Below are 27,711 nucleotides of genomic sequence, written 5' to 3'. Positions count from 1 at the left end.
ATTGTTGATAATACTTAATCATTCTAAAATTAACTTGCAAAAATAACCTCTATGACTAAATTTTTAAAAAGAAATAATCAATATTCCAGATATTTGGGTTCTCATGTCTTTCTTTAGTTTTACACCTAGTGTTTTTGTATTGCATTTTGTACATTTTGGAGATAAACTTTCCACTGTTAACTGCTTTAATTTTGTTTATCTTAGCCCTCTCCCTTATATCTACTAGTTTAGAATCTTATATGTGTGTAATTAAGGTCACATACCATCACTCAACTATAAACAATAGCTATATGTAAGATTCCCCTGACCCAGGTTATTTGTTCCTTCAGTAAATCTTAGGATTGTTTTTAAAGACATTACTATATTTTTCCCCTAGAAAACATGTCATCAAAATTGAGACAAAGGGAGGAATTAAATGTGTTTAATAGGCTCCAGTTACTGAAAATGAAAACCAGGGGGTTTTCCCCATTTTTTTAGGAGTCCCATCATTTAAAATATATATATATATGGCAAGTTTTGGGGTGTATTAATTGGCTGTTGTTTGACAAAGAAAATGTTGGTTAGATAAAATGGCTAGTGTTCGTACTTGGTATTCTAAGAATCTCTTATGTGACCTTTTTCTTTAGGTGTCTTTGCATTGCTGCAAGCTTATGCTTTTTTGCAGTATCTGAGAGACCGATTAACAAAACAGGAGTTCCAGACCCTTTTCTTTTTGGGTGTATCAGTAGCTGCGGGTGCTGTGTTCCTTAGTGTCATTTATTTGACTTATACAGGTAGGTGGGTGTCATCACCTGTAGGATGTGAATTTTATCTCTAGATTATTCAAAAAGGTAATCCTTTTACAAATTTTGTTCATGCTCCATTTATTCTAGAGAGTCGAATACTATGGTTATACTCTGTACAAAATATAAAAATAATAGGTAAAGGTTCTAAAATCTACATAGCACTGCAAATTATGATTTTTTAAAAAAAACAGCACCTTAATTTTGCTGTTTCAAGATCAATCCATTTTCAAGCACTTCTTGACAGATGAATAGGCCCCAACTGTATAAACCTCTACACTGCCGGTGTTAACGTGCTACATGCTTGCCCTCTTGTGTGTATATATTCTGTCTTTCTTTTAAATAGCCTGCTAAATCAGTTTCAGTCCACTTCTGGATTCTGAGTTACATTCTGATCCTGACTTCAGTAGTCCCTAGAACAAGTCAAATTCTTTCTAAAGGTATTCTTCCTGTTAAATTAATGTACCAGCCTAGTTCACAAAATTATGAAGAATTAGTTGACAGGAGAAAAAGGCATGAATGTTTAAAATCAACTTCGTAATTCATCTGAACTCGGCTTACAAGATAATTAGATAATTTAGACAACCTCTCCTTTTTTAATATTATCCCATGCTCTCTTACTATCTGGCTTTATTTTACTAGTCAACTTGAAGTTTAAGGTAGAACTGAGAAACTTCCTACAATTTTATCTATCAACTTGTGTTTCTCTTGAGATGTAATCTCCTTGGATATTTGTTTTTATTTGATTACTAATATTTTACCTACCTGTCTGGCCTGTGAAATATGTTGTCACCTACAAATAAAACTGAAAATTTTAAAATATTAGGTTAAAATAATCCATAACAGTGAACATAAAACCAATAAAACAAAAACAAATAAAAGGCAGATTAATTTTTCCTCTACGTTTTTTCTTCTAAGGTTACATTGCACCATGGAGTGGCAGGTTTTACTCATTGTGGGACACTGGGTAAGTGCAGATAAGTTATTTATCTTCGTTAAAATACCATTTTAAGTATCTACCATATACTACTTTGGTAAATGTTGAATCCCTTGTATTTTTTTCTCTAATACCTGTTTGGAATACAAGTTAGGTATTTCTGTTTAACATGGGCAAATGTCTTGTCAACATTTCAGATAACATTTGGGTAACTTTAATGATTAATTTTTATTTTTGCCAGTGTATTCAAACTTTCCATTCATTAATACTTACTTTGTAATCATTAAGGGGCTAGATGCTACGTAATAAACCCCTATGCTATAGATGTGAAGGAAAAAAATTTACCATTTTTTCTAATGCTACATTATCTAAGTCTCTTGATATTTTAATCAATATATTAAATATATTAGAGAATATCTGTGTTTTTAAATGTGCTAGTTCTGTTGATAATTTACCTCTTTCCTTTTTCAGCTATTCTGTCATCTTTGTTACTCCCTATATGGCCCAATAAATAACCTAGCACAATTTATTGAATGGACCTAATTTTTGATGTGATACCATAAGGTTTAATTAAAGGGCATAAGCAAATATGTACCAATGAAACTAACATTTGGATACATTATTGAAAAGATCAGCCAGTGGCTCACTGAACAGTTTGAGGGAAATCCCCAGTTGTAGACAATATTCTGATTAGGTAAATTACTAGGTTAAATTTTTGCCAGTCATATTTATTCTTGCTCTCTAAACTTTAATGGACTACTTTGGAATCTCAGGGCATTTTAGGAATAATTTGTTTTGTCCTTTCCATTTCCCTTACCACCTCTATGCCACTGCCTTGTTACATAGGTATTGTGGCAATGTAGTATCTTAATGGATAAAGTATATGTTTTTTTAAGATTTTATCTATTTATTTTTAGAGAGAGAAGAAGGGAGGGAGAAAGAGAGGGAAACATCATTGTGTGGTTGCTTGTTGCATGCCGCCTACTGGGGGGCCTGGCCTGCAACCCAGGCATGTGCCCTGACCAGGAATCGGACTGGCATGGACGCTTTGGTTCGCTGGCCAGTACTCAATCCACTGAGCCATACCAGCTGGGGCTGGATAAGGTATTTCTGTGAGGAATAAGTCCCCCAAAGGTAATGAAATGTAGGAGGTGCTAAGTTAAACTGCAGAACAGATTCCTGTTTGAGCAAAGACTTTTGTATTAAAAGAACCAATACTTTTACAAGTTTTCGGGATGGCAGGTTGGTTTTAATTTTAACAGTGTAGACCAGACTTATATCCAATACAACGGATTATGTTCGAATATACTTCTAAGTGAAAAGGGATGGAACAGAAGAAACATATCTACAATCAAAATTTTTTCATCTAAAAAGGATTTTATTTAATTTTAAATATTAACTTTTTTAAATACCAGGTATGCAAAAATACATATTCCAATTATTGCATCAGTGTCTGAGCATCAACCTACAACTTGGGTGTCTTTCTTCTTTGATCTGCATATTCTTGTGTGTACCTTCCCAGCAGGCCTATGGTTCTGCATTAAAAATATCAACGATGAAAGAGTATTTGGTAAGATTTTTTAATTAATACTTATACTTAGAACAGTTATTTTTATTATTGTTATTATCACTTCAAGTTTTATTATTCTTTGCGTGACTCTGCATAGTCAAGATAAATCTTATTTTGCATAAATCTTAAGAAAAACCCAGTGAATTTGCATTATATATATTTTTTAACTATTTTTACTTAGGACTAATATATAAATTTTTCATTCCATTTCCTACATTTTCTGAAAGGTCTTTGGCTAAGAGTTAGAAATTAGGAATTTTTAAAAATTTTTTTAATTGTTGTTCAAATACAGTTTTCAGTCTTTTACTCCCCTCCCAGCCCACCCCACCCCCGGAAATTATAATTTTGTTGACAGGATAATCTTGACTTAACTTACTAAGTTTTATCTGATTAAGTAGGAAGACGTTCACAGGGGTGTCCATCATTGAAATTCCAGTGCAAAGCATACTTTTTTAAAAGATTTTATTTATTTATTTTTAGAGAGGGAAGAGAGGAAGATAGAGAGAAAGAAACATCAATGTGCGGTTGCTGGGGGTTATGGCCTGCAACCCAGACATGTACCCTGGCTGGGAATCGAACCTGGGACACTTTGATTCCCAGCCCGCGCTCAATCCACTGAGCTACACCAGCCAGGGCCAAAGCATACTTTTTAATGGAATAAGAATCACCTTTAAGTAAACACCTTCTTCACTGATAGATTTGTGTAAATTTTCAACCAGCAAGACTCAAAAATACAAACTACTTTATAGGCAAGTTTTTAGGATCTAACATCAAATATAAATAGACAAAATAAGCAGATACCAAAGACCTCATTGATCAGTCATCACAAAAAATATGCTGTGGCTGTTTTTGCATATGATTAAAAACAAACTGAAAAAAAAATCAACATACACAGAGTCACACAAGTAAATAATTTGTAGTACCAGGACTTGAACTTATACAAGTGTGGGACCTGTACAATGAGTGACACTCAATTTCCTATTCCAGAGTGAAGTCAGGAGGAAAAAATAGCACCGTATGAGCTCTAACCAAAAGATGACACTCATCCTTCTTGTTGATATAGACCAGTGTCTCTGGAGGAGGCAATATTAATAGTGCATCATTCAAAAAGATTTAGTTTAAACATATTACCCACCTCATGACTCAGCAATCTTATGCCCAAGAGAAGTGAATGCATATATCCAACAAAGGGCATGTTTAATAAGACACGTAGCAACTTTATCCATAATAGCCCCTAATCAGAAACATTCCAAAAGTTATTAGCAGTAAAATAGATAAATAAATTTTGATGTATTTGTACAATGGAATAAAATACAGCTATTAATAAGAGAATAGGATGGGTAAATTTAAAAGGCAAGTACAAAAGAGAACATTTTTATAGCATTTTTTAAGTAAAGTTCAAGAATAGGAAAAATAAATTAATGCTTTAAATGTCCAAATATTCATTACCCTTTTAATAGGTATGGAGGGAGGGCAGCTAACTGACTTGGAAGAGGCATCAGAAATCCTTTTGAGGTTCCATATTTCATTGCGGGTAGTAATTCCATAGGTGTGTGCATATGTAAAAGTTTATTGAGCTATACATTTGAGCTATACAGTTAAGAACATGGTATAATAAATGTATTTTTTAATCAGGAAATTAAATTTTAATTAATTTCACATGAGATGGAAGCTCAAATGACTCATTGACTTTATCAAGTTATATAGCCTTCAGCCCAAAATGGCAGAGGCTTTCCCTGTGGTTAGCACATTATGTGGAAAGGGCTGGCTTTTGGAAAATCCTTTCACAATTTTTTAAGTCTCTTATCAGTAACTTTAAAAGTTCCTCCTTTGGCTAGTAAATACTTGTCCTATTTTTACTTTAAAGCAAGCTTTATGCCAGATATTGGTACTAACTTTTCACAAACTTTATTTGATTCTATAAATTTACTTTACCTGATAATAAATTCAAATATGTTTTCATCCGTCTACTATGGATTTTCTAATATGTGATCCTGTTGACAAATAATGAATGTAGCTCCCTATAATAACTATACTTAAATTTAAATCATGATACATTTCTCTAAATTGTTGATAGTGTTTATTTAGTCAACATTAGCTATAATTTCCAAATACAGTATTAAGTCATTTGGTCAGTATTATCGATTCAAAAACAATTAGCTCTTGTGAGATGTCTGTTTTTAGATTTGGTTTATAATGTGGTACTAAATATTTAGTTCAGTTCCCTGTGAACGTTTTCTTTTCTGAAGTGTTATAAGAGAGTTTGTCTTTGCAGTTGCTCTGTACGCAATCAGCGCTGTCTACTTTGCTGGAGTGATGGTGCGGCTGATGTTGACATTGACTCCAGTCGTCTGTATGCTGTCTGCCATTGCCTTCTCCAATGTGTTTGAGCACTATCTGGGGGATGACATGAAACGGGAAAACCCACCTGTGGAGGACAGCAGTGATGAGGATGACAAAAGAAACCCAGGGAATTTGTATGATAAGGTGGGGAATCTAAAGTAAGGCCTTTAAAAATTTATGTACTTTATTTTTCTACCACAGTAAGAACTATAAATATTAAGAAATGTAATTAAACGGGATTTAGACAAACTGCCATTTCTGGTTGGTCTTTTAGCTCAGAATAAAAAAATAGAATATAATCAGAGTAGGAATTCTCGTTTCATTTTGGTTAGGTTTTATCTAAAATCCCACTATTTTTGAGAGCAAAAACCTAGTGCTCTACTAAACTACATAAAATATAAAATCGAGCATTATAAACCCTTCTGAAACCATGTGCACAAGTGCTAATCCTTGAAGTTCATATTCAGTATGAACTTCATACTTTTAAAATAATTGGTTGATTGGATGGTAAAATAAAGGGAATAAATGCCTCGAAGAAAGGGTGAGGGGAGGAAAGGAGAGGGAAAAAAGCCTCCAGTTTGTTAGAATTGGCCGATATAATGTAACTTACTTTAAATCTCTCAGATAACAGCAAGATTGTATTTGGAGCAAATGCAGAAAAGACTTGTAAGAATTAGAGCACTTGTCTTGGGTGACATTAAATTTTATTTGAATATCAATTAGATTTTTAAATACAGATAAGTACTGATACTTCCAAGGATAAGTCTAGCCTTGCATTAGAATTTATGATTCAGTTCTGTTTCCTCTTCTGCATTTTTGGTGGTTTTTAAAAATATCTTAATTTTAACAAGTCTGTTGGTTTTGGGGTTTAGAATTTGGAATTTAATCTTTAGAAAACATTGTTTTACTCACACAAGGATACTTGATGGTTACACAGTTTTCTTCTCAAATAATTAAATTAATAGATAAACATTTTCCCAACTTTTCCACTTGAATGTCTCAATGACGCACGTTAAATGATGAATTTGTCTAATCATTTTTTGTATCTTCAGGCAGGTAAAGTGAGGAAACATGTAACTGAACAGGAAAAAACTGAAGAGGGATTAGGTCCTAATATAAAAAGCATTGTCACCATGTTGATGCTGATGCTATTGATGATGTTTGCAGTCCACTGTACCTGGGTCACAAGCAATGCCTACTCCAGTCCAAGTGTGGTCCTCGCCTCTTACAATCATGATGGGTAAGAAAATAACTTGGTTACAAAAGGATATTATACCTGTTCTTTTTTTTTTTTTCTGTCTCAATAGCTAACAATTCAAAAATAGAATGTGAGACTCTGCCATTAGAATCCACCATGTTTTTCTTGTGGCCTTTTTCTCTGCTGCCCCCTTTGGTAGATGTGGGTAGCAGTCATTGTATTTCATGCCCTTGTCCAGAATGTCTTTGCATTCATAACATATACATTAGTTTTTCTCAAAATGCAGTCCTTGGACATAGAGTTCTTAACACATTATGAATACCTTCTATGATTTTAAGCAAAACAACATATAACGAAACTAATTTTATCATAGGCTAATTGAACAAACGTTCAGTTTCTATCACATCTCATCAACGTTATAATTTACAAGGAATGTTATTCAAGAACCTGCTGTATAGCAACATCATTATCAAGAAACTTGTTAGAAATACAAATTTTTGACCCCGTGTAGGACTGTTGAATCAGAAGCCTAGGGGTGGGGCTCAGCAGTCTGTGGTTTAATAAGCCCTCTAGGTAATTACGGTGCAGCTAACATTGAAGAAGAGCTAATTGTATATATTGCCACCCCAGCTTCTGCTTCATTTGGGTGTTTGTAGACTTGCAATTTTAAAGACTGTCCTTAAAATGTGGAATTAATTCAGTGGTTTACCAAGTCAAGATTTTAAGTTACCCTCTTCACATTGATAAGATCTCATTTAAAAGAATACTGTGATTCTTTTCAGCACCAGGAATATCTTAGATGATTTTAGAGAAGCTTACTTTTGGCTAAGGCAAAATACAGATGAACATGCCCGAGTGATGTCTTGGTGGGATTATGGCTATCAGATAGCTGGAATGGCTAATAGAACTACTTTGGTGGATAATAACACCTGGAATAACAGCCACATAGCACTGGTAAGAATTCGATAAACAAAAGATCAAACTTATAAATCTGTACTACTTAGCAGTCAGGCTTTGCTTGTGATTAAAAAGGATAAATGTAGGTGCAAGTACCTTTTGCTTGGTTAAATTATCAAAATTTCTCTTTGTACATTCATTCCATAAAGTGTGCTTGGGTTATGCGTATTTTTTTTTAAGAATGGCATTTATTCATTTAAGTATCAGTCAGAATTGTAGGCTGCTTTCTAGCAGATCTCATGATATGTCATGATACTAGCTCATTGGAGAATTGAAGAAAATCTGAAACTTTTAAAGCACTAAATTTGACTTGTATTCTCCATTTTATGAATTCAAATAATTATTTGCAAATATGTAAAATATGCACTGTATTTAAATTATGATTAAGTAACTAATTACATAAATTAAGATAATCACCTCTCTGGTTTGGGGGGTTTTTTTTGTTTGTTTTTTTTTAAGATTTGAAATAGATGCTAGGTTTTAACCAAATGAGTTTGATTTGTATTAGTGTTGTAGATAATCGTCAGATGTCTGATAGACTGAGGAGAATAACATATTAGTGCTAGCTAGATTGCTGGTCATACCAGGCCTCGAAGTCATGAGAATTCTATTCCTTTTAAGCTTGACCACTTTTATATTAAAATGTTAATGTCATGAAACAATTACTAGCAAAATATTAGAATATATATTCTGATTTTGACATTTCTGCTATATGGTTATAGCGATTGAGGTGGCATCTTAATCTCAGTAAATTAAATTCATAACAAATCATTTCTATAAAAAAGAATTCCATGTAAATCACATTTTCGAGGTACATTCTATCTTAAATATATACATTTATTTCTTTTTTTAGCATATTGTTGGGCATATTGTTGGACTAAGTCCACACATTCTCATTTTTTTTTCTGTAGGTGGGAAAAGCTATGTCTTCAAATGAAACAGCAGCCTATAAAATCATGAGGAGTCTGGATGTAGATTATGTTTTGGTTATTTTTGGAGGGGTTATCGGCTATTCTGGTGATGACATCAACAAGTTTCTCTGGATGGTTAGGATAGCTGAAGGGGAACATCCAAAAGACATTCGGGTAAGAAACTGTTAGTTCAGATGTGTGAGAGACAGCTCACAGTGTCCAGTGATTCTCTTATCTTGCTAATTGTGTAATGTTTGTTTTCATTATTTTATCCCCCAAATTAGATTCTCACTCTGACTTTAATATTAAATAAGCATTTTCTCAGTTTTAAAACTTTTGAAATTCATACCTGATATTTCTGTTCTCTCCTCAAGCAGTCCCTTGTCAAGACTCTTGCTTTGACTCCTTCATAGCCTCTCAGTTCTGTCCTTTCTTTCCATTGCTCCCTCTCTGTTACTAACCCTCATGATGATAAGCCAGAAATAGAATAGTAACCTTAAAATTGTTATGTTTGCCTTAGTCTTATTCCCTCTCCCATCCTAACATTACATTCATTGATCATGTCATTTTACAATTTAAAAGTCTTAAATTGATTAAGGAAAAGGCCTTGAAACTAGACAGACATCAGTTAAAACTTAAACCCAGCCACTGTGAATTTGGTGCTATGGGTAAGTTATTTTTTGCTAGTCAGCGTTACATGCTTTGAGTCCAAGGTCTTGTTCTAGGTTCTGGTGTTATAATGGTGATTAAGGCAGTCTCGATTATCACTCACTGGGATGCCAGGAATGATTCATTTGTAGTGCTGTTTTGAGACTTAGTAGTAATATATAGGTGAAACCTCAGTCTAGTGGCTGGTATGTAATAATCTCTGAAATAAAGTAATGGTGTAAAATCCAAACTCCTTCACTCAGAGTGCTAACTCCATAATACTTCACTTTCCTTTCCTGCCCTCTTGTCCCTCTATCAACTTTTTCCCCACTGTGTCAACTATCTATGCAAGCTATCTGTGAAATTTGCCCTGTGGTTTCTTTCCTTGACTCATCTAACACATGGTGTTTATACTTTTCCCTTTCTTGGGATAGCTTCCCTATCACAGATTTGTTATCTCTGTAGAAGCCCTTCTCTGGTACATCCATATCTCTACTTACCATATACAGCCCATGTTGTAGGTAGATTCTATCATATCACTCCCACGCAGTCGTGAGCTCTTAGGGAGTCTTAATTTTACAGTATTGTATTTTGCTGTGTATAATGTGCACCTTTTTGCCCAGATTTTTGAGGGAAAAATAAGGATGTGCATTATTCATGGGTATAATGATCACATGCGATGGGTATAGTAACCCCATGGGTAATGCGCACAAAAACGTGGGTGCACATTATGCACGGGAGCACATTATACATGGTGAAGTAGTGTGTGACTTTCACTTGGATTTCCTTTCACAGTGTTAAAACTGACATGTGATGTATCCATATATCCTTTCAACATTTATATAGAAATTCTGAATTTCTGAACTTTTTAAATACAATATTTTTAAACTTTGTGAATAGGGAATACTGTCACGTGGTTCAAAAGTATACTATAAAGGGATGTACAGTATGAGTTTACCACCCACCCACCCCCCCACCAAAAAAAAACAAACCCAGAAAAAGAGTTCATGATAATTACTTATTTTCTTATGATTCTTATACTGTTCTTGCTTTTTTCAGTTCACAACATATATTGGAGGGTTTTTTATATTGGAATATACGAGCCCTCTTTTTTTTTTTTTTTTTACATTGGCACAATTGTGTGTGTGCACCATTATTTATTTAACCTGTCCCTATTGATGGATATTTATGTTGTTTCCAGTTTTTAGTCTCAAACAGTGGTATGGTAAGGAACTTTTACACTCATTACTTTGTCCATGTACAAGTATCTGTGTAGGATAAATTCCTAGAGTAGGAATTTCTGTTTATAATGCCAAATTGGACTTTATACAGGTCAATTTATAAATTTCATGAGATCTCAATAAAAATTACTATGGGATTTTTCTAAACACTCTCTTCCCCAACTAAAGAACTGGTTTTAGAGTCCATATGGGAAAGTAAAAAACAATTTAAGAAAACTCTGAAAAGGAGTAATGGAGTCAGTTGGATTAAGCAAACCTACTTGGTATTAAAGCCATGGTATTGGTACCATTATGTACTGAGGTTTTACATCATGGTTATAATCTGGTAGGATTAATTTCCTCACTCCAGAAAACAATAGTGTTCTTTTTTCTATGTGTTCTTACTCATTTATTTTTTATAAATGATCTCTAGACTCAGCTTTTAAAAGCCATCATGATAACCCTGGCCAGTGGCTTAGTTGGTTGTACCATCATCCTATAAACCAAAGGGTTGCCTGTCAGATCTCTGATCGGTGCACATATCTAGGTTGAGGGTGTGGTCTCGGGTCAGGGAGTGTTTGGGGGCAACCAATTGATGTTTCTGTCTGTCTCTCAGCAGTGAAAAAAAAAAAAAGATGAAAAGAACACTCATGATAGTTTTGTGTGGTTTTTTTAGGGATCACATTAAGTTTATAAAATAATTGTCTGATACAATATTTTTTTGAGATGTAACTAAATATGGCTTTGTGAATATATCCTAAAAGCTATTTCTTATCGGGAAGGGGGAACCTATAAATTTGAATATGTTAAATTGAATTGACACTAACATAAACTTCTGATTTTTTTCTTACAGGAAAGTGATTATTTTACCCCACAAGGAGAATTTCGTGTAGACAAAGCAGGATCTCCCACTTTATTGAATTGCCTTATGTATAAAATGTCATATTACAGATTTGGGGAAATGCAGGTTAGTTACATCAGTTTTTCTATTATCTTTTTTTTTTTAAGGATATTTTAAAAGTAGTCTTACCCTGGCCAGGTGGCTCAGTTCATTGCAGCATTGTCCCTTATACCAAAAAAGTTGCAGATTCAGTCCCTGGTGGGAGCATGTACCAAAGGCAGTCAATTGATGTGTCTCTCTCACATTGATGTTTCTCACACTCACTCCCCCTTCCTCTCTTTCTGAAATCAATGAACTTACCCTCAGATGAGGATAAAAAAAAAGTCTTGTTTGCCTCTAGAAAACAAGATAATGATGTTTTGGTTGCGTTGTAAGGAAAAATGTGCTTGCCCTGGCTGGGTGGCTCAGTTGGTTGGAACATCATCCTACACGCCAACAGCCTGCAGGTTCCATTTCCTGTCAGGACGCGTGCTGGGTTGCAGGTTAGATCCCTGGTCTGGGCACACGTGGGAGGCAACCAGTTGATGTTTCACACATCAGTGTTTCTTTCTCTCTGTCCCTCTCTCTGTCAAATCAATGAACATGTCCTTGGGTGAGGATGAAAAGAAAGAAAAAGAAAAATGAGCCTATCCAAAATTTCCACCTGAATTCTCCCCCTACCCCATTAAATTTAGATTTCTGAAACTTATATGTGAAAAATCAGGAAAATATGTTAGATCAAAGATTTATTTCCAAAATATTAACTGACACTAGGCTCAAATCCAACCTTTGCTAGCCATTTCACCTTTTGGCATCATGCTTTTTGAAGATATTCTTTTTCCAGAGAATAGGTCTTCCAGCTGAGGAAACAGTATGATCTTAAGTAGATTACTTTGGTACTTCATGGGGGAAAGCCTGAAATTAAAGAGTTGAATTATATGGACACTTCAGCTATTCATTCTATCCCTGTTCTCATTTCCACAGATAGCTAGGACTATGTGGGTTAGAGGTTCCTAGAAAATTAGAAAGATGTGGTACAAAGGTTCAAGGGCCCACAAAATGAATGAATGTGTAAAGAGGTATTGCGGCAAAAAGAACAGACATTGGGCTTCCTGTCGTAGTGCCCGGGTTTTAGATCTGACTCTGTCAGGTCATGCAAACCTTGAACAAGTCACATCCTCCCTGGACTTCCTTTTTTTCCCTCTCTCCTTGTCTGTATACAATACTGGTTGGACTGAAGATTTTATTTCTAAGGCAATATATGGTTCCTAGATTGCATGACTATAATACAAAATTAAACCTTCACTCCAAGATTTCATTGAAAACTGCCTTATTCCACATTGTATTCTGGTTGATACTAGGAGACAAGGAAAAATTGCTTGTTTAATTTTATACAGATACCAGGGATCAACATAATGTTTATCTCTATTGATTTGGAATTACTCTGGAGGTGGCTTTAAAAAAATAGACAATCATTTTACTGCTTAATTTAGGGTTTTGTTTGTGTTTTTGATTCCTGAAGTCCACTGCCTACTTTCTAAACTCATGTTAAGAAAGAAGCATCTAAAGTCATAATAATTAGCTGACTCAGAAAATGGGTCAAAGTTTCTTTGTTCACTAATGGTAGCAGCAAAGAGTTTCCTTTCTGTCCTTTAAGTTTATCAACAGTTTTAGGCCTTGCTTCTAGCATGTGTTCATTTTGATGCCTTTTCTTACTGAGGAAGAATAATGATTAAGATGAAGTATAACTTTCTGTTGTATAGATAAACATGAACAAGTAATTCCCTCATTAGAGTAGGTTTAGTTTTTGTTTAAACTTTAATTCACTTATGTTCTGTGTGTCAACATAAACTGAGAATTTCTTAAGCTCTTCTCTCCCTCCAGTTTTTCCTCTCTTAAATCCTCAAATCCTCCCCTGGTTTGCCTTTTTAACCTTTATTTATAGTTCCCACATTCAGGATGTAGTATGCTTTCTTGTGCGTTTATTTAACAAATAACACTAGGAGAAGTAAAGCCACACTGAATAAGATAAAGTTGTAATGCAACTAATATTGTATTGGAGGACACAGGTAATTTTAAAAATAAAGGAAAACTTTTTGCAATGAACAGTGTAGAACGAAAGACAAGGAAATAGCGGAGTAGACTTTTCTACTGCCCATCTCAAGAAAATGTTTTGGGGTTTTGTAAATCAATAATACTTGGTAAAATAACAAATAAATTTTAAAAATGAAGTAAATAAGTTTATACTTTAGTGACTGACCTAATTTTATATCATATTAAAGTGTATCTTTTAATTTTTTTCTTTAAAAAAAATTCTTCCTTGAAAGGATGGTATTTGGACTGAGACCAAAGGATAGAAAGGGGAGCTGGCCGTGCAAAAGAGCTAAATGAAGGACTTGCAGGCTGAGAGAATAGATAGTGCAAGACCCTGACTTAGGCAGAAAATCGCTTCTGTGTTTTCTCTCCATATACCTATAAAAAGGGCTTTGAAGGATTTTATTTTGCTGTTTTGGTGTTTTTATGCCTTCGGGCTTCTCAGTCACTCAAGGATTCTGTGAAATTCTAATTCCAATGTATTTAGCTTCTTTCTTCCTGATTTTTTCCTATCTAGTTAGTAGCATATGAGAACTGTTATGATATATTACTCTGATTCTGTTTTCCTAATTTAAAGTGAGAGAGTTGTACTCTAATGATAACATTTATTACCTTCTAACACCGAATGTTTTCCAATGTGGTTAACATCCAGTACGGTCACTTTTGCAGCTGGATTTTCGTACACCCCCAGGTTTTGACCGAACACGTAATGCTGAGATCGGAAACAAGGACATTAAATTCAAGCATTTGGAGGAGGCCTTTACATCAGAACACTGGCTTGTGAGGATATATAAAGTGAAAGCACCTGATAACAGAGAGACACTAGACCACAAACCGAGAGTCACCAACATTTTCCCAAAACAGAAGTATTTGTCAAAGAAGGTAGGTATCAAGTGAAGTCATGTTAGTTGTCTGAAAAGTAATGATTGAAAATTGCTAATAAATGCCCATTTGCCAAGCCTATAAGGACTATCCCTTATGTACAAAGTAAATAATCAAGCTAGTCTGTTGGGGCAGATAGATACACCAACCAGCAACTTTTTCTGGATAGCATAGCAGTTATCAGTGAACCAAGCTGAGATTTTTCCAGAGGCATTCTGGCTTTAGTTTTCTAATTCCCATTTGTAAGTTAAGATGTGTCTGTGGCCATCACTTTCTGAACCTTTGTGAAAGTAAGAATGCTAAACACTCAGTTATGATCAGTTCCTGATCTTGTGGTCAAAGTAAATTTATATTGCATTTTCACATTCTATTATTATAATGTAACTTTATTAATCATTGAATAAAGAATAAACTTGAGTTGGTTGAGTCCAGAGTTTTAAAAAAATCATTTATCTTAAGATAATTCGTTTTTACTGTAATTATGACCAAGCTTGTAGGAAGGAATTATGATGATGAGACTATTATAGTCCTCTTGTAATAAATATTTAATAAGATATAGAGAATATTATTGGAGGTCATTATTGCTCACTTAAGCCAAATATATACAATCTTTGCTACTAAAGACTACTAAAAATGATAATTTATTTAGGTTGCCCTCTGTGGGAGATGGCAAATAATGAGCAGTCATGGAATATTAAGTTGTATTTTAAGGAGCTATCCTTACAATACTAATTATGATTAGGCTGTTTTCAGTCTTAAGTCTCGAAAGGTGCTTGGGTTTACACTGCTCACATCAGTTATAGTATTCTCCCCTTGTCTTTGGGGGCAAGGGAAGAGCCCCAGAGGATACCTGTACCAAACCCTATGTTTTTTTTTCCCCTACACATACACACCTTTTCACTTAAGGAAGCACTTTGCATGGGTTCTCTTTGGCACACCCTGATTGCCAGCATCGCTACTCTTGTGCTTTGGGGCCATAATTAAGCCAAATGAGGGTTATTTGAACACAAGCATATGATACACCATGGCAGTCAGTCTGATAACCAGGGTGGCTACTCAGCAACTAGCAAGTGAGAAAGGCATGCAGCATGGAGGTGCTGGACAAACAGATGATCCACATACCCGGCAGGGCAGAGTAGATGGCATGAGATTTCAGCACACCGCTCAGAATGGCACAGAATTTGGAATTTTCCATTTAACATTTTAGACCAAGGATAACTGAAACTGGGGGTGGGCGGTGCTACTGATTTTAAATCATTGAAGCAATTAACTCACTCTGTTACATTACTTCAAATACACTTCAAATGTATTCAGAGTATAGATTATTTTAATGTGTGCTATAAAAGTGTTATGTATAAATAAAAACGTTTTAAATGAATACTTTCTGTGCCAGATACAGATTACCATATCTAAAATAAACATTTAAATGTCATACAGCTGACACTTACTATGTTGGTCATATCAAATTCACTTACTAGTCTTTACATCAAATGACAAATCAAATGATCTGGTTTCTCACAGGCATGTGGTAGGACAAACTGGTGAGTCACATCAGTGCAGAAGTTAAAGCAAATGCTGCTACTCTCAAGGCCGTTTGCTCTTATACCATCTAAACCCAGTTGAGGTCTACTTTTTCTGAAAACCAATGCCATCAAACTTATCTAAATGATGATAGTGAATTTTCTTACTCTAACCTCTTTAGTCTCCCATCATTTCCCCCAAATAAGTAAGTGAATGGATATATAAAAATTACTTACAGTCTGTCTTGTATGCCCAAAACATATTGTCGAGCAATCAGCAACACGGATTTTGAATGTCTGGTTTCCATGGCTTTCTACTCTCTGTTTTGTTCTAGCACTAGAGGAATGCTTGTTGTTTCTTTGTTTTCCTCTCTCCACTCTGGTTCTGACTCTAGGAGTGGGGGTAAGAGTACAGCAGCCATTCTGGGAGTTTTCCTACCACTGCAAAGCTGATGTGGCTGAGGCACTAGGAATTGTAGTCCAGGGCTACAGATGAGACTTGGCATGGCTCACTGCCCCCAGAGAAAAAACACCTCGCAGGCCCAGCCCAGTTTTAATACTTTGCATAGTCCTGGGACACTGTACGTGATCTATCAGAAAAGGTGTCATGTTAGAAATCTGTAGGTAATGATGATAAAGAAACTAGCTCCTTGACCTGGTTTGAATTTTTAAAAGTTGTACCCTGAAATTTATTTACTTTTCACTTTAAGTAAGCTAATTATAAGGTAACACACATTGTGAACAAACTAGCAGCAGCTAATTTTTGTAACTTTAATAAGGATTGCATTTTGCCTTGTATTCTTTGCCTTGTTAGAAAAAATTATAAATCATTTAAAACTGAACTTCATAAATAAATGTACATGGTACAGGATATACCCTAGGTTTCTGAAATTTCCTCCAAGAGTTGTATATAAGTGTGCAGATTAAATTTAGGGGTCAGTCTCTTGAGTCTTCAGCCTCTGCTAACCCAGTGCTTTGAAGGTACATTAAACTAATTGTTCCCCCCAAAATTTACTATTAGTATCTGTGGATATGTCAGATTGACAGACATATGTTCTTGTATGATTTATCTTGTAGGATTCTAACATTGCAAACATTTTTGCAGTAATTCCTGCCACCACATTTGTAGTAATTTGTTTTTTTCTTACACCAGAAAACATCTGTTAACAGTATTTTAATGGAATGCAGGAGTGTTAAGAAAATTTTATTCTTATGGTCTTTGAAACTCAAGGACTGTTACAAGGGTTTTTCGTAGGTGTTTGGTTCATTTTGTTTTTCATTTTTAAGTGCTATTTTTCTACCTAAATTGGAGAATGTCAAGTAATTTCATTGGTTTTCCATTTTTGTAGGTAGGTATAAAGGTACTTTGTATTTCTGACACAGAGCTAATAATTCTTGGAGGCTAACCCAGGAGCATCATTAACATTTTCTGATTCCTTAGTTTAGTGTTATATTCTTTCATGCCTAGAAATGTAGTTATTACAACTAAGTATTTTTAAATACTTGTAACACAGAGTTAGATAGGGGTTCATTTGCCTGATGGGGAGGAATATGTAGTACGCATTTGAGAAATGCTCTGGTACTCCTTTTATTTTGAAGCTTAGGGACCTAGTCCAGTTGATCTTGGGTCTGTCAGCATGGTTGGCACAGAACAGTGGTACTCACTGTTCAAAGAATCCAGCTCTAAGAAGAGCTAAGGGCTGGTTAAGGCAATCTTCCTCACAATGCAGTAAACCATGTATGTGTATTTTTTAATTTGTAGGAAGCATGTCCTAAAACCATGTGTTGTTTTCTTTTTAGACTACGAAAAGGAAGCGTGGCTACATTAAAAATAAGCTCGTTTTAAAGAAAGGCAAGAGAATATCTAAGAAGACTGTTTAAATAACACTGTTCTGGTTCCTAACTTGAAGCAGTTGTCTTTGTGAGAACCGGTCTTTGCCTTTAACTCATGTCCTGTTTCACAGCAACGGAGGGTACAGAACTATCGCTGATCCAGGTTAATGTACAAAATTTTCTGGCAATACCTGATTTAAAAAATAAAATTGGCTTATTGAGAACAGCTGTTTTCGACTTCTAACGTGAAGCAAGACAGAGCACTGCTGTAAATGTCTAACAGCAGATTTTTTTTTTATTGGTACATATTATCCTTCAAATCTGAGAATTTGGACTAATTGCACCAAAGAATCCTCTAATTTGGTCCCTGGCACATGCATACTTGTTAATGTTTTTATTCTTTTACAAGACCTGCATTTTATTTGAATTACCCAAATAGCAATATATAAATTACAGATGACAAAATGTGATGAGCTTCTTGAACCAGTAAACGAGTACAGGTCTGAGAAAGAGGTATTAGAAACATAATTCTACTTCTTTGAATTATATTTATTTTCATGTTTCTTCAGTGCAAAGAATGTTTCATCAAATGTACATTTTCTATTGCTTACTATTTTTGCTCTGAGAAGAAGCTGCTGTTTCAAAGATGAACCTCTGAGTCACTAATTGATTCAAATAGTTTTTTTACGTTGACATGATATTGCTGCTGTTAGCAGTTGTTTTCACCAGGTACTTACAGAGTAGATCTCATGCATTGTTCATTCAAGGGCTAAATTTATATCCTTTGGAGATTGTGGCAACTACACAGAATGTTGCCGGTCAGGATGGGGTTTGTATCTCAGTACTGAGGTTAGCACTATGTTTACATGTAAAAGATTAAGGAAAAAACAAAGTGGACAGGGGTCCAAAGTTCATTTTCTGTGACTCTTCAAAACGACAAAGGATTTGTAAACTTTGCCTGGACTTCTCTTCATCTATCACAACGATTTTGTTCTCTGCGCCATATAGTTTTAATCCCTTAAGCATTTGATGAAACACTCTTTAATGCTATTAGAATTTTCTTACTTAAAAGATGTGACAGTTGTCAAAAAATGCACTAAAATATAAATGGAGATTGAACATGTTCACTTTCCAGCTTATAGACAACTTTATATAGACTTGAAAATTTTCTCCAGTTGTTTAGTAAAAGTGAAAGAGAAAAGGTTTTTCCTGCCACAGGATATAACTTTTTTTATACAAACAAGCATAACTTACACCACTGCTTTTGGTGGAAAAGTGCAGAATAGTATGTACCTTTTATGAAGAAAAGTGTAATTTACAATATTCAGTGAGAATGTTACTGCTGATTTTCTTTTCCAAAGTGTAGAATATTCTTTGATTTATAGAATTCATTTTTGACCCAGATGATGGTTCTTTTACAGACCAATAAGATGGCTGAACATTTTCACAAATAAAGTGGAACAAAATCTGAATTTCTGATACCTTGTCATTTGGGGGATTTTATTTTACTTTGTTGCTTTAAAATTCAATGCAGAGAAGTTGTTGACTGTAGGGAAAATAAAGTTAATTCAAATTTTGTGTTAAGTGTGTTGTCTTTTACGAATCTTTTGTTTTTGAAAGGAATTAGAGCGCTGAACACACATCTGTCCTTGTTCATTTTTACAAAGGTTTTAGAGAATGTGTGTGGAAGTTAGGTTAGTTCAACTTGACCTACCATTTTGCCTTCTTTTTGCCCCAGAATGAGAATCTCTTTCCGACTTTTTATAGGTTAGCAAGGAGGAAAACACCTAGCCACATAATATTTGGTCTCCATTTAAATGAGGGCAGGACTCAAACAAAAAGCCCTGCTTCGCAAAGTTGGGGTATTTAATTAATCAAGTCTTCATTGTAGAATTTCTCATTAAGAGAAGGAGTAATCTTACCCTTCTCAGTTTTAGGGAACACCATTTTGGCTCAGTGGATTGCCTCAATAAAACACCGTAATATAACAGCATTTGTGACTTTATTGTAGCAGAAAAGCAAAATTATAGTAGTTTAAATACATTGGAATATAGGCTAATTGGCTCAGAATATTCTTTATAGATTCCCACATTCATTTCATATTTAACTACTAACACTGAACTTTACATGGCGGGGGGGGGGGGGTGGGCATTAAATATCAGGACCTCCAAGTTTTAGACTATACAACAGATTTTGGTTTTGTTCCACATCTTAGAATTGAATAAAGCTGAGTGCTTTGTAGTATAAATTAGACAAGTCCAAAGCGAAAGTACAGTTTTCAAACTTATTACTGGCTTGAGTTTGCATTTGTAGAGTTTTACTTCATTTGAGTCTCTAGGCCATGACCAAGAGGCGGCCAGCATCTTTCCTTAGCTGAAGGGGCCCTAAGATCATGAAAAACGATGCTATTTTACCTTTAGATTTTTTTAAAAAATTGTAATACGTAAAAATTTACAAATCTTAACCATTTTTTAAATGTCTAGTTCAGTATTGTTGAGTACATTCACATTGTGTTGACCAATCTCCAGAATTGTCTTGCAGTTGCTGCTTTTTGATGGTGGGTTTTGTCCGACATCTGCCTTGCTGTTGGTACAGCGCTCAGTGGAGGTAGGTGGAATAATGGATAAAGGCAGGGTTCAGCAGCACTCTGCAATTGAGATGTAGCGAATTGAGACAGACAAACCAGTGAGGAAATGTCCTGTTTCCTGTTTCTTTTAAGCTATTTTTTTATGTTAAATGTAGCACAGAGAACACAAAAATGTATACTTTAGTGTACATACAACAAGCCACTCTGTACCCAGAACCCAAGTCAAGAGAACAGATGGGGCCAGTACTCCACAAGCTGCTGCTTGCCCCCTCCCAGCCACTGGCCTGTCCCACTTCCCCCTCCAGAAGGTAATCACTGTCCTTGCTTTTAAGGTAATTAATTTGATTTCTGGTTTTAATACTTAAGTATCTCTCTATAAACATTAATTGCACCTATTCAACAATATAAATTAAGCGAAGGTGTTCTTTTGTGTCTAGCTTCAGTTTTTGTGAATCTCATCCAGAATACTGCATGCAGCTGTAAATTTATTTCCACTGATACATAGTATTCCCATATATGTTGTTTCCCATTTTATTGTTGATGTACATTTGCTCTGTATCCAGGTTGAGGATATTACAAATATAATGCTATAGAAATAATCTTTTACATCTCTCTCAGAACTTATATGCATACATCTTTGTGGGTATTTAGCTGGTAAAGTAGAATTTGCTAGGTAGAATGTGAAGGTTTGTTCCTCTCACATCCTGATCAGCTCTTGTCAATCTTTAATTTTGCCTTTCTGTTTAGTGAATAAGGGTTTTTCATTCTGTTTAATTTTCCTTTCTTAGGTTTCCAGTGAGGTTGGTCTTTTGGAAATGCCTTTTATATAAGGTTTTGGTTCTAGTCCATTTTTCTGTTGATTTTTTGTATTAGTAGAAGTTGTTTACACATTCTGTATAAAGCCCTTCATTGTGTTATAGTATGCCTAGGAATTCGTTATCTGAATGTCTTATTTTTCAATCTTTTGTGTGCCTATAGATTTCTATCCCTCATTTAAAAATCCTTTTCCTAACCTGAGGTGTGAAGATACTACCTAAATATTCTTTTCCAGAAAGTTTCTTTTATACTTAGCTTAGAAATTAATTTGTTAAGTGCAGTGTAAATTGTTTGTTTGCATGTGTAAACCTATTTTTCCATACACACTTTATTAAAAAGACCAGCATTTTCCTGTGCGGTACTCCTTTTGCAGTTAACCAGATATCCATGAGTCTGTTCTTGACTGTTATATTCCATATAGTGCTCGCCTTTGGTGTGTTGACTTACTATAACTTGAAGGTGAGGATAATTAAGATACGGTAATGCAAGTCCCTCTCCCATCCCAACCTTATTCTTTAAACTTCTCTTGCTTTTTTATGGCCCTTTTTTAAAATATAAATTTTAGAAACAAATTGTCAATAACACCAAGAAAGAGAAAGCTTTTCAGGCTTTTGATTTGGCATTGAAACTATATTGGGAAAATTACCACCTTTAAAATATTGAGTCTTCTGTCTATGAATATGGCATATCTTTCCATTTATGTAGAACTAGGTCACCTTTAATTTGTTTTATAGTTTTAAATGGGTCTTGCATATTTTCATAAGTTTTATTACAAGGAATGTTATTTTTTATAAGTACTGTCATAAAATTTTATTTTCCAATTGTCAGTATATACAAAGTTTGGTTTTACATAGAAAGTTTGGTTTTACATGTTGAAATTATACTCAACAATGTTAAACTCATTTTTAATAACAAGATTATTTTCATTATAAACATACACCATCCTAATTGGAGAAAAATGGCAGTTTTCTTTCTAAAGGTTATATATTTAATTTTCTTGCTTTTCCTGATAGCCACGGGCCACATGCGGCCCAGGATGGCTGTGACTGTGGCCCAACACAAAATCATAAATTTACTTGTAACGTTTGAGGTTTTTTGTGACTACGTGTCACAACATATTTAATGTGCAAGCTAAGAACTTTTCTTCCAGTGTGGCCCAGAGGCACCAAAAGGTTGGACCCCCTGGTTAGCACATACAGTCTAATACTGCATAGAAATGGTAACACTTGTCTTATTCCTTCTTTCAAATGGAAAACTTTTGATGTTTTTCCTTTACTGTAAGTCTTTTGTAGATAATCTTTGATCAGATTGAGAACATATTTTTCCCAATTGCTATGAGTTTTAAGTGGTTTTTCTTCATTTATTGAGAGGATTATAGTTTTTCTCCTGTATTGTTAATATAGTGAATTAACAGAGACTTTCTGTTGACAGTTTAAACTAAATTTGTATCCCTGGAATAATGATCAATGTTGATAGAATTTGCTGGTGTAAACCATTTGTGCCTAAGTGCAAAGGTTTTAAATTACAGATTGTTACTTTACAGACACGGGATTGTTTTTTGTCATTAGTTATGGTGTTTTCTTAAGGAATCTGTTCATTTAAATTTTCAAATAGGTTAATGTAAAATTGTTGCTAATACCACTTAATGACTATTTTAATGTCTGAGATTTTAAAGTGCTGTCTTCATTCCTGAGATTTTTTTTCTCTTCTTGAATCTGTTTTTGTTTCTCCTCTCCCTCGTTACCTTGCTCCTTATTTTTTCATAATCAGCTTTTGTCCTTTCAAAGACCAGCTTATGGTTTTGACATTTTTTACGGTGTCATTTTTATATCAATTTGTGTTCATTTCCTTGAAGAAGTGTTTTTTTTTTTTTTAAGTGTGTTGATTTCTTCTTTTTCCTGATACAGGAATTTAAAGTTAGGAATTTACACCAAGCATAGTTTAAGTTCCATTCTCACAACTTTTGATGTGAACTGTCATTTAGTTAATGCATATTTTCATTTCCATTGTACTTTCTTCTTTCAACCATGGGCTTTTGATGTGCATTTCTTCATTCAAACATGGTGATTTCCAGTTATCTTTTTATTATCAATTTATACCTTAAATGCGTTTTAGACATTCTGAGTGTAATCTTTGGAAATGGTTAAATTTGGGCTGTGATCCTGTGAGTCTATACCCCTGAGGCATGTTCTGTTATTTGCTGAGGCTGTGTTGTCCTCACACACTAGTGTAGGCTTGCTCATTCCTCCTTGAACCAACGGTTCCTTCTTCACGTTTCGAAACCCATATTATTAGGTATACATACATTTGGAACTCTTTTGGAAAATGTCAGATTTTATTTTTAGTAATGTTTAGTTAAATCTGTTTTAATTGTTGTGTTTGCATTCTTAAGATGTTTGTGTGATGTATCTTTCTCATCCTATGAGGTATCCTGCGTTGGATTTGTTGAGCTTTTAACATTGTAACTCATTGGTTTTCATTAGTTTTTTAAAAATTATCAGTCACATCTTTAAATATTGCCTCTGCCTCATTCCTCTCTGCTCTCCTCTGAACTCTGATCAGTGTAATTAGACCTTTGCTGGCTGTATCTTTCTTTGTTGTCATTTCCTGCCTGTATTTTCTGCTGACTCACTCATCACTAACCCACCCGTTGAGTTTGTTACTCCATTTCTTAATTCAAGAGTTTATCCCCCTCCCTCCCAAATCCTGCCTCAGTCTACTTTTTTTTTAATGGTTTACAGCACAGGTGGCAAACACAAGGCCCGCAGGCCAGATCCGGCCCAGCACCTTGTTTCTGCCAGGTGGCAGCACCGAGCTCTCGCTTAACTGTTACGGAGTAGTTACATCTATACAGTCCTAAAATTACATTTGGCCCCTTGAAGGCAACCTCGAAGCTGATTCAGCGCCCCGTGAAAATGAGTTTGACCTGGTTAACAGGAATATAAATGAGAGAGACCTGTGTGAGTGGGACACTTACCAGTTCACATCTTCGGTGGTTGTCAAGTGTAAGTTTGTGTTTTTTTTTTAGTTCAGTTTAGCCAGTGCTATTTGTTGAAAAAGATTTAATATTCCATTTAATTGACACCACTGTGGAAAACAATGTGTTGATCTATTTCTGAATTCTGTTTAATTTGTGTGTCCTCACACCAATGCCACATTGCCTTCAAATCAGGTAATATGAGTTTAACACCTTTTGTTCAGTGGTCTTTTAATATTTACCCTGGGACCACAGGCTCAGCTACATGTCATAGGCAAAGATAGATGTATGGTTACCCATCTTACAATTGACTTAGGGTTAATATTCAGAATATGTAAACTCTTAGGAAAAAAACAAGAGATTTTGATTAATCCTTAACAGAAGAAATATAAATGGCAAATATGTGAAAAGGAACATACCTATAAGGTTAGCTAAAATGTGTAAATAAGTGTTGGGACGTGTATGAGCAAACTCCCATACATTGCCAGTGGGAATTTAAACTGTTAAAAATCACTCTAGAAAACTTTAGCAGAAGCTAATGCAGTTGAAGATACACATCTCCATATCTTAGCAATTCTAGGTTTGTTAAAGTTGGTGGTGCTTTAATGTGGTCTGAAGCCAGCTGTTAGGGGTGTTGGTTCTGGAAGCTATTAGGAGGGGCTCTGGTGCAGGCCATACTCAGCTTGTGCCAAGCATGAGGCCACCTGGTGGGATCTACAAAGTGATTTGTGGTTGGGCTTGGAGATGCTTGCTGTGAACTGAGGCCAGCTGCCACTAGTACCAGGCCTGTGACCCTTTGTGGGCACCATGATGAGAGTTCAGGCCAGCCACTTGTGCTGGGCTTGGGGCTGCTTAGCAAGAGGTACAGGGCATACAAGACCAGCTGTTGCTTGTTTGGTTGGTGGACTTTTGAGAGGTTTTAGGCAAGTCAGCAGCATGAACCTGGTTAGGCAGCTTATATGGAAAAACAGCTGGAAGTGGCTTGGGCTAGGTTTGCACGTTGGGTGGGATGGAGCCTGAGGGAGTCACCAGAGGCAAACGTGTTAGCCAGATGAATGGAGGGCAGAGATTTGGCACCTGTGATTGCGGGTTGAATGGGGTGAGGACTCAAACAATGGTGCCTGCCAGCACTTCCACCCCAGACAGCTCCCCTGACTCCAGTCCTCGCACTAGCTGGTCAGCTCAGTGTGTTCCTGTATGTCCTCGGTGCTGATCTAGCCACTTCCCCAGGGCTGGATCCCAGAACGAGTGAGTCTGAGTGCAGGCTGAGTGCAAGCAAGACTGTGCTTAGACATTTTTTTAAGTAGAGAAAGTACACTCTAAAATAATGATATGGAAAAAATAATTATAAATAGTATTAAATATATAGTATTATAAATATATAAACAGTCATTTATTGTCATGTGCTATCCTTTTACACAACTGCAGAGCACTAGGTTTGTTTACATGAGTGATGTGTTGTACCATGATATTACAAGGTAGAATGTTATTAAGTTACAGGAAGTTTTCAACTCTGAAAATGTTATGGGACCACCATTGATACACAGTCCATCGTTGACTGAAACATTGTTAAGTGGAGCATGAAAGGGAATCAAAATGTATCGTCACACAAAAAAAATCAACTAAATACAAAGACTATAATGGATGAAATCAGGGGGAAAAAAAGTTTTAAGGCACACAAAAAAACAAATAAAATTACACAAGTCCTTATCACTGATTACTTTTAATATAAATGGATGAAATTCCCCAATCAAAAGACAAATTTAGATTGGCAAAATGAATTAGGAATTTAAAGCCAGGATCTAGCTATGTACTGTCAGTACAAGGCTCACTTTAGTTCTAAGGACAATACGTTCAAAGTGAAAGGGCAGAGAAAAAGCATGGGTGGCTGTTCTAATATCAGCCAAAATAAACTTTAAAGCAAAGACTTAAAGTATACAAGGACGTCATATATTGGTGACAGAATCAATTTGCTAAGAAGAACTTATATAAACATACATGCATCCAACAGAGCTCCAAAATATATGAAGTGAACACATACAAAACTTAGGGGGGAAAATATTTTTATAATCGTAGACTTCAGTGTCCCAATATCAGTAATGGATTAAACAGCAATATAGGCCACCTGGAGTTATTATATGTGTACAGTTTCCAACAACAGCAGAAACATTTTTCTCAGGTGTGCATGGAACATTTTCTAGGACTTGACCATATGTTAGCCCCCAAACAAGTCAATGATTTTCAAGACTAAAATAATACAAAGTATCTCTTCCAGCCAGTGCAGTGAAACCAGAAAACAATAGCAGAAGGAAAACTGAGAAACTGACAAATATATAGAAATAACACAATTTAAATGGGTCAAAGAAGGAATAAGACAAATTAGAACTAAATCTTGAAATAAATAAAAACCAAAATGTAGGAGATGCTGCAAAAGCAGTGCTAACAGGAAGTAGATAGTAGCTGTAGATGCTTCCATTTGTAAAGGTCTCAAATCACCCAACTCTGAATCTGCTTGGGACTAAAAGAAAAACAAATCCAAAACTAGCAGAAAGTAGTAATGAACTATTAGAGCTGAGATAAACAGAAAAATAGAGAAAACCAGAAAAATAGAGAAAACCAATGAAACCACGAGTTGGTTCTCCAAAAAGGTTAACAAAACTGACAAAGACTAAAAAAAGTGGGGACAATATTACCAGTTTTGTAGAAATGAAAAATTACAAGTACTAGAAATGACTGTGTATCAACAAATGATAAACTAAATGAAAAGGGTAAATTTCTGGAAACAAATAACACACCAAGACTAAAACTGAATCGTAAAAGAACAGAAAAGATGAACAAGGCCTATAGCCAGGAGGAAATTGGATCAGTAAGGGGGTGGGGGGACCTTCCAACAAGGAAGAGCCCTGGGACTGATTGCTTCACTGGTGAATTCTACCACACATTCAAAGAAGAATCAACACCTGTTCTTAAACTCTTAAAAAAAATTTTTTTTAGAAGAATAGGAAACTGCTTAATGCATTCAACACGGCCAACATTACCCTAATACCTAAGCCGGATAAAGATCTCACAACAAGAAAAGTACAGAATAGTTGGCTTTGTGAATATTGATGCAAAAATCCTCAATACAATAAATAGCAAGGTGAATTCAACAGTATATTAACCCCCCTGACACAGTAGGGTTTCGTCTTAGAATGGAAGGATGGTTGAACATACAAAGCCAGTGTAACACACCATACAGTAACAGGACAAAGTGAGGGGGAAGCACATGATCATCTAAGACTCAGGGGTGTCCAACCTGTGTCCCAGCACAAAACAATACATTTACTGAAAACCTTATGATTATTTTTGAGATTACATGTCACAATGTATTTAATGTGTGGCCCAAGACAACTCTTCTTCCAGTGTGCTACAGAGATGCCAAAAGGTTGGACATCCCCGAAAGTAGATGCAGAAAAAGGATTTGACAAAATTGAACACCTTTCATGATAAAGTCACTCAACAACTAGGAATAGAAAGAAACTATCTCAACATAAAGGCCATGTATGAAAAAGCCACC

The 27,711-nt window shown here is 35.2% G+C and overlaps 1 protein-coding gene across 1 annotated transcript in view; it reads left to right on the top strand.

Moving 5' to 3' along the window:
* The window catches only part of STT3B (STT3 oligosaccharyltransferase complex catalytic subunit B), a 90,266-nt gene extending 70,907 nt beyond the window's left edge, over nucleotides 1-19,359 (top strand). The window contains exons 7-16 of the mRNA XM_045856962.1: nucleotides 627-773; nucleotides 1,701-1,749; nucleotides 3,135-3,289; nucleotides 5,565-5,776; nucleotides 6,685-6,872; nucleotides 7,613-7,784; nucleotides 8,699-8,872; nucleotides 11,420-11,533; nucleotides 14,210-14,422; nucleotides 17,743-19,359. Of these exons, the coding sequence (XP_045712918.1) occupies nucleotides 627-773; nucleotides 1,701-1,749; nucleotides 3,135-3,289; nucleotides 5,565-5,776; nucleotides 6,685-6,872; nucleotides 7,613-7,784; nucleotides 8,699-8,872; nucleotides 11,420-11,533; nucleotides 14,210-14,422; nucleotides 17,743-17,823 (1,505 nt within the window). The 3' untranslated portion in view covers nucleotides 17,824-19,359. The remainder of the gene's footprint in view (nucleotides 1-626; nucleotides 774-1,700; nucleotides 1,750-3,134; nucleotides 3,290-5,564; nucleotides 5,777-6,684; nucleotides 6,873-7,612; nucleotides 7,785-8,698; nucleotides 8,873-11,419; nucleotides 11,534-14,209; nucleotides 14,423-17,742) is intronic.
* Nucleotides 19,360-27,711: the final 8,352 nt, after the last annotated feature.

Source organism: Phyllostomus hastatus, unplaced genomic scaffold, assembly GCF_019186645.2.
Source record: "Phyllostomus hastatus isolate PE091 unplaced genomic scaffold, TTU_PhHast_1.1 phas_scaffold_129, whole genome shotgun sequence".
NCBI lineage: Eukaryota > Metazoa > Chordata > Mammalia > Chiroptera > Phyllostomidae > Phyllostomus > Phyllostomus hastatus.
The sequence above is the reverse complement of the archived record's forward strand: the minus strand, read 5'-3'. Positions and strand labels throughout refer to the sequence as shown.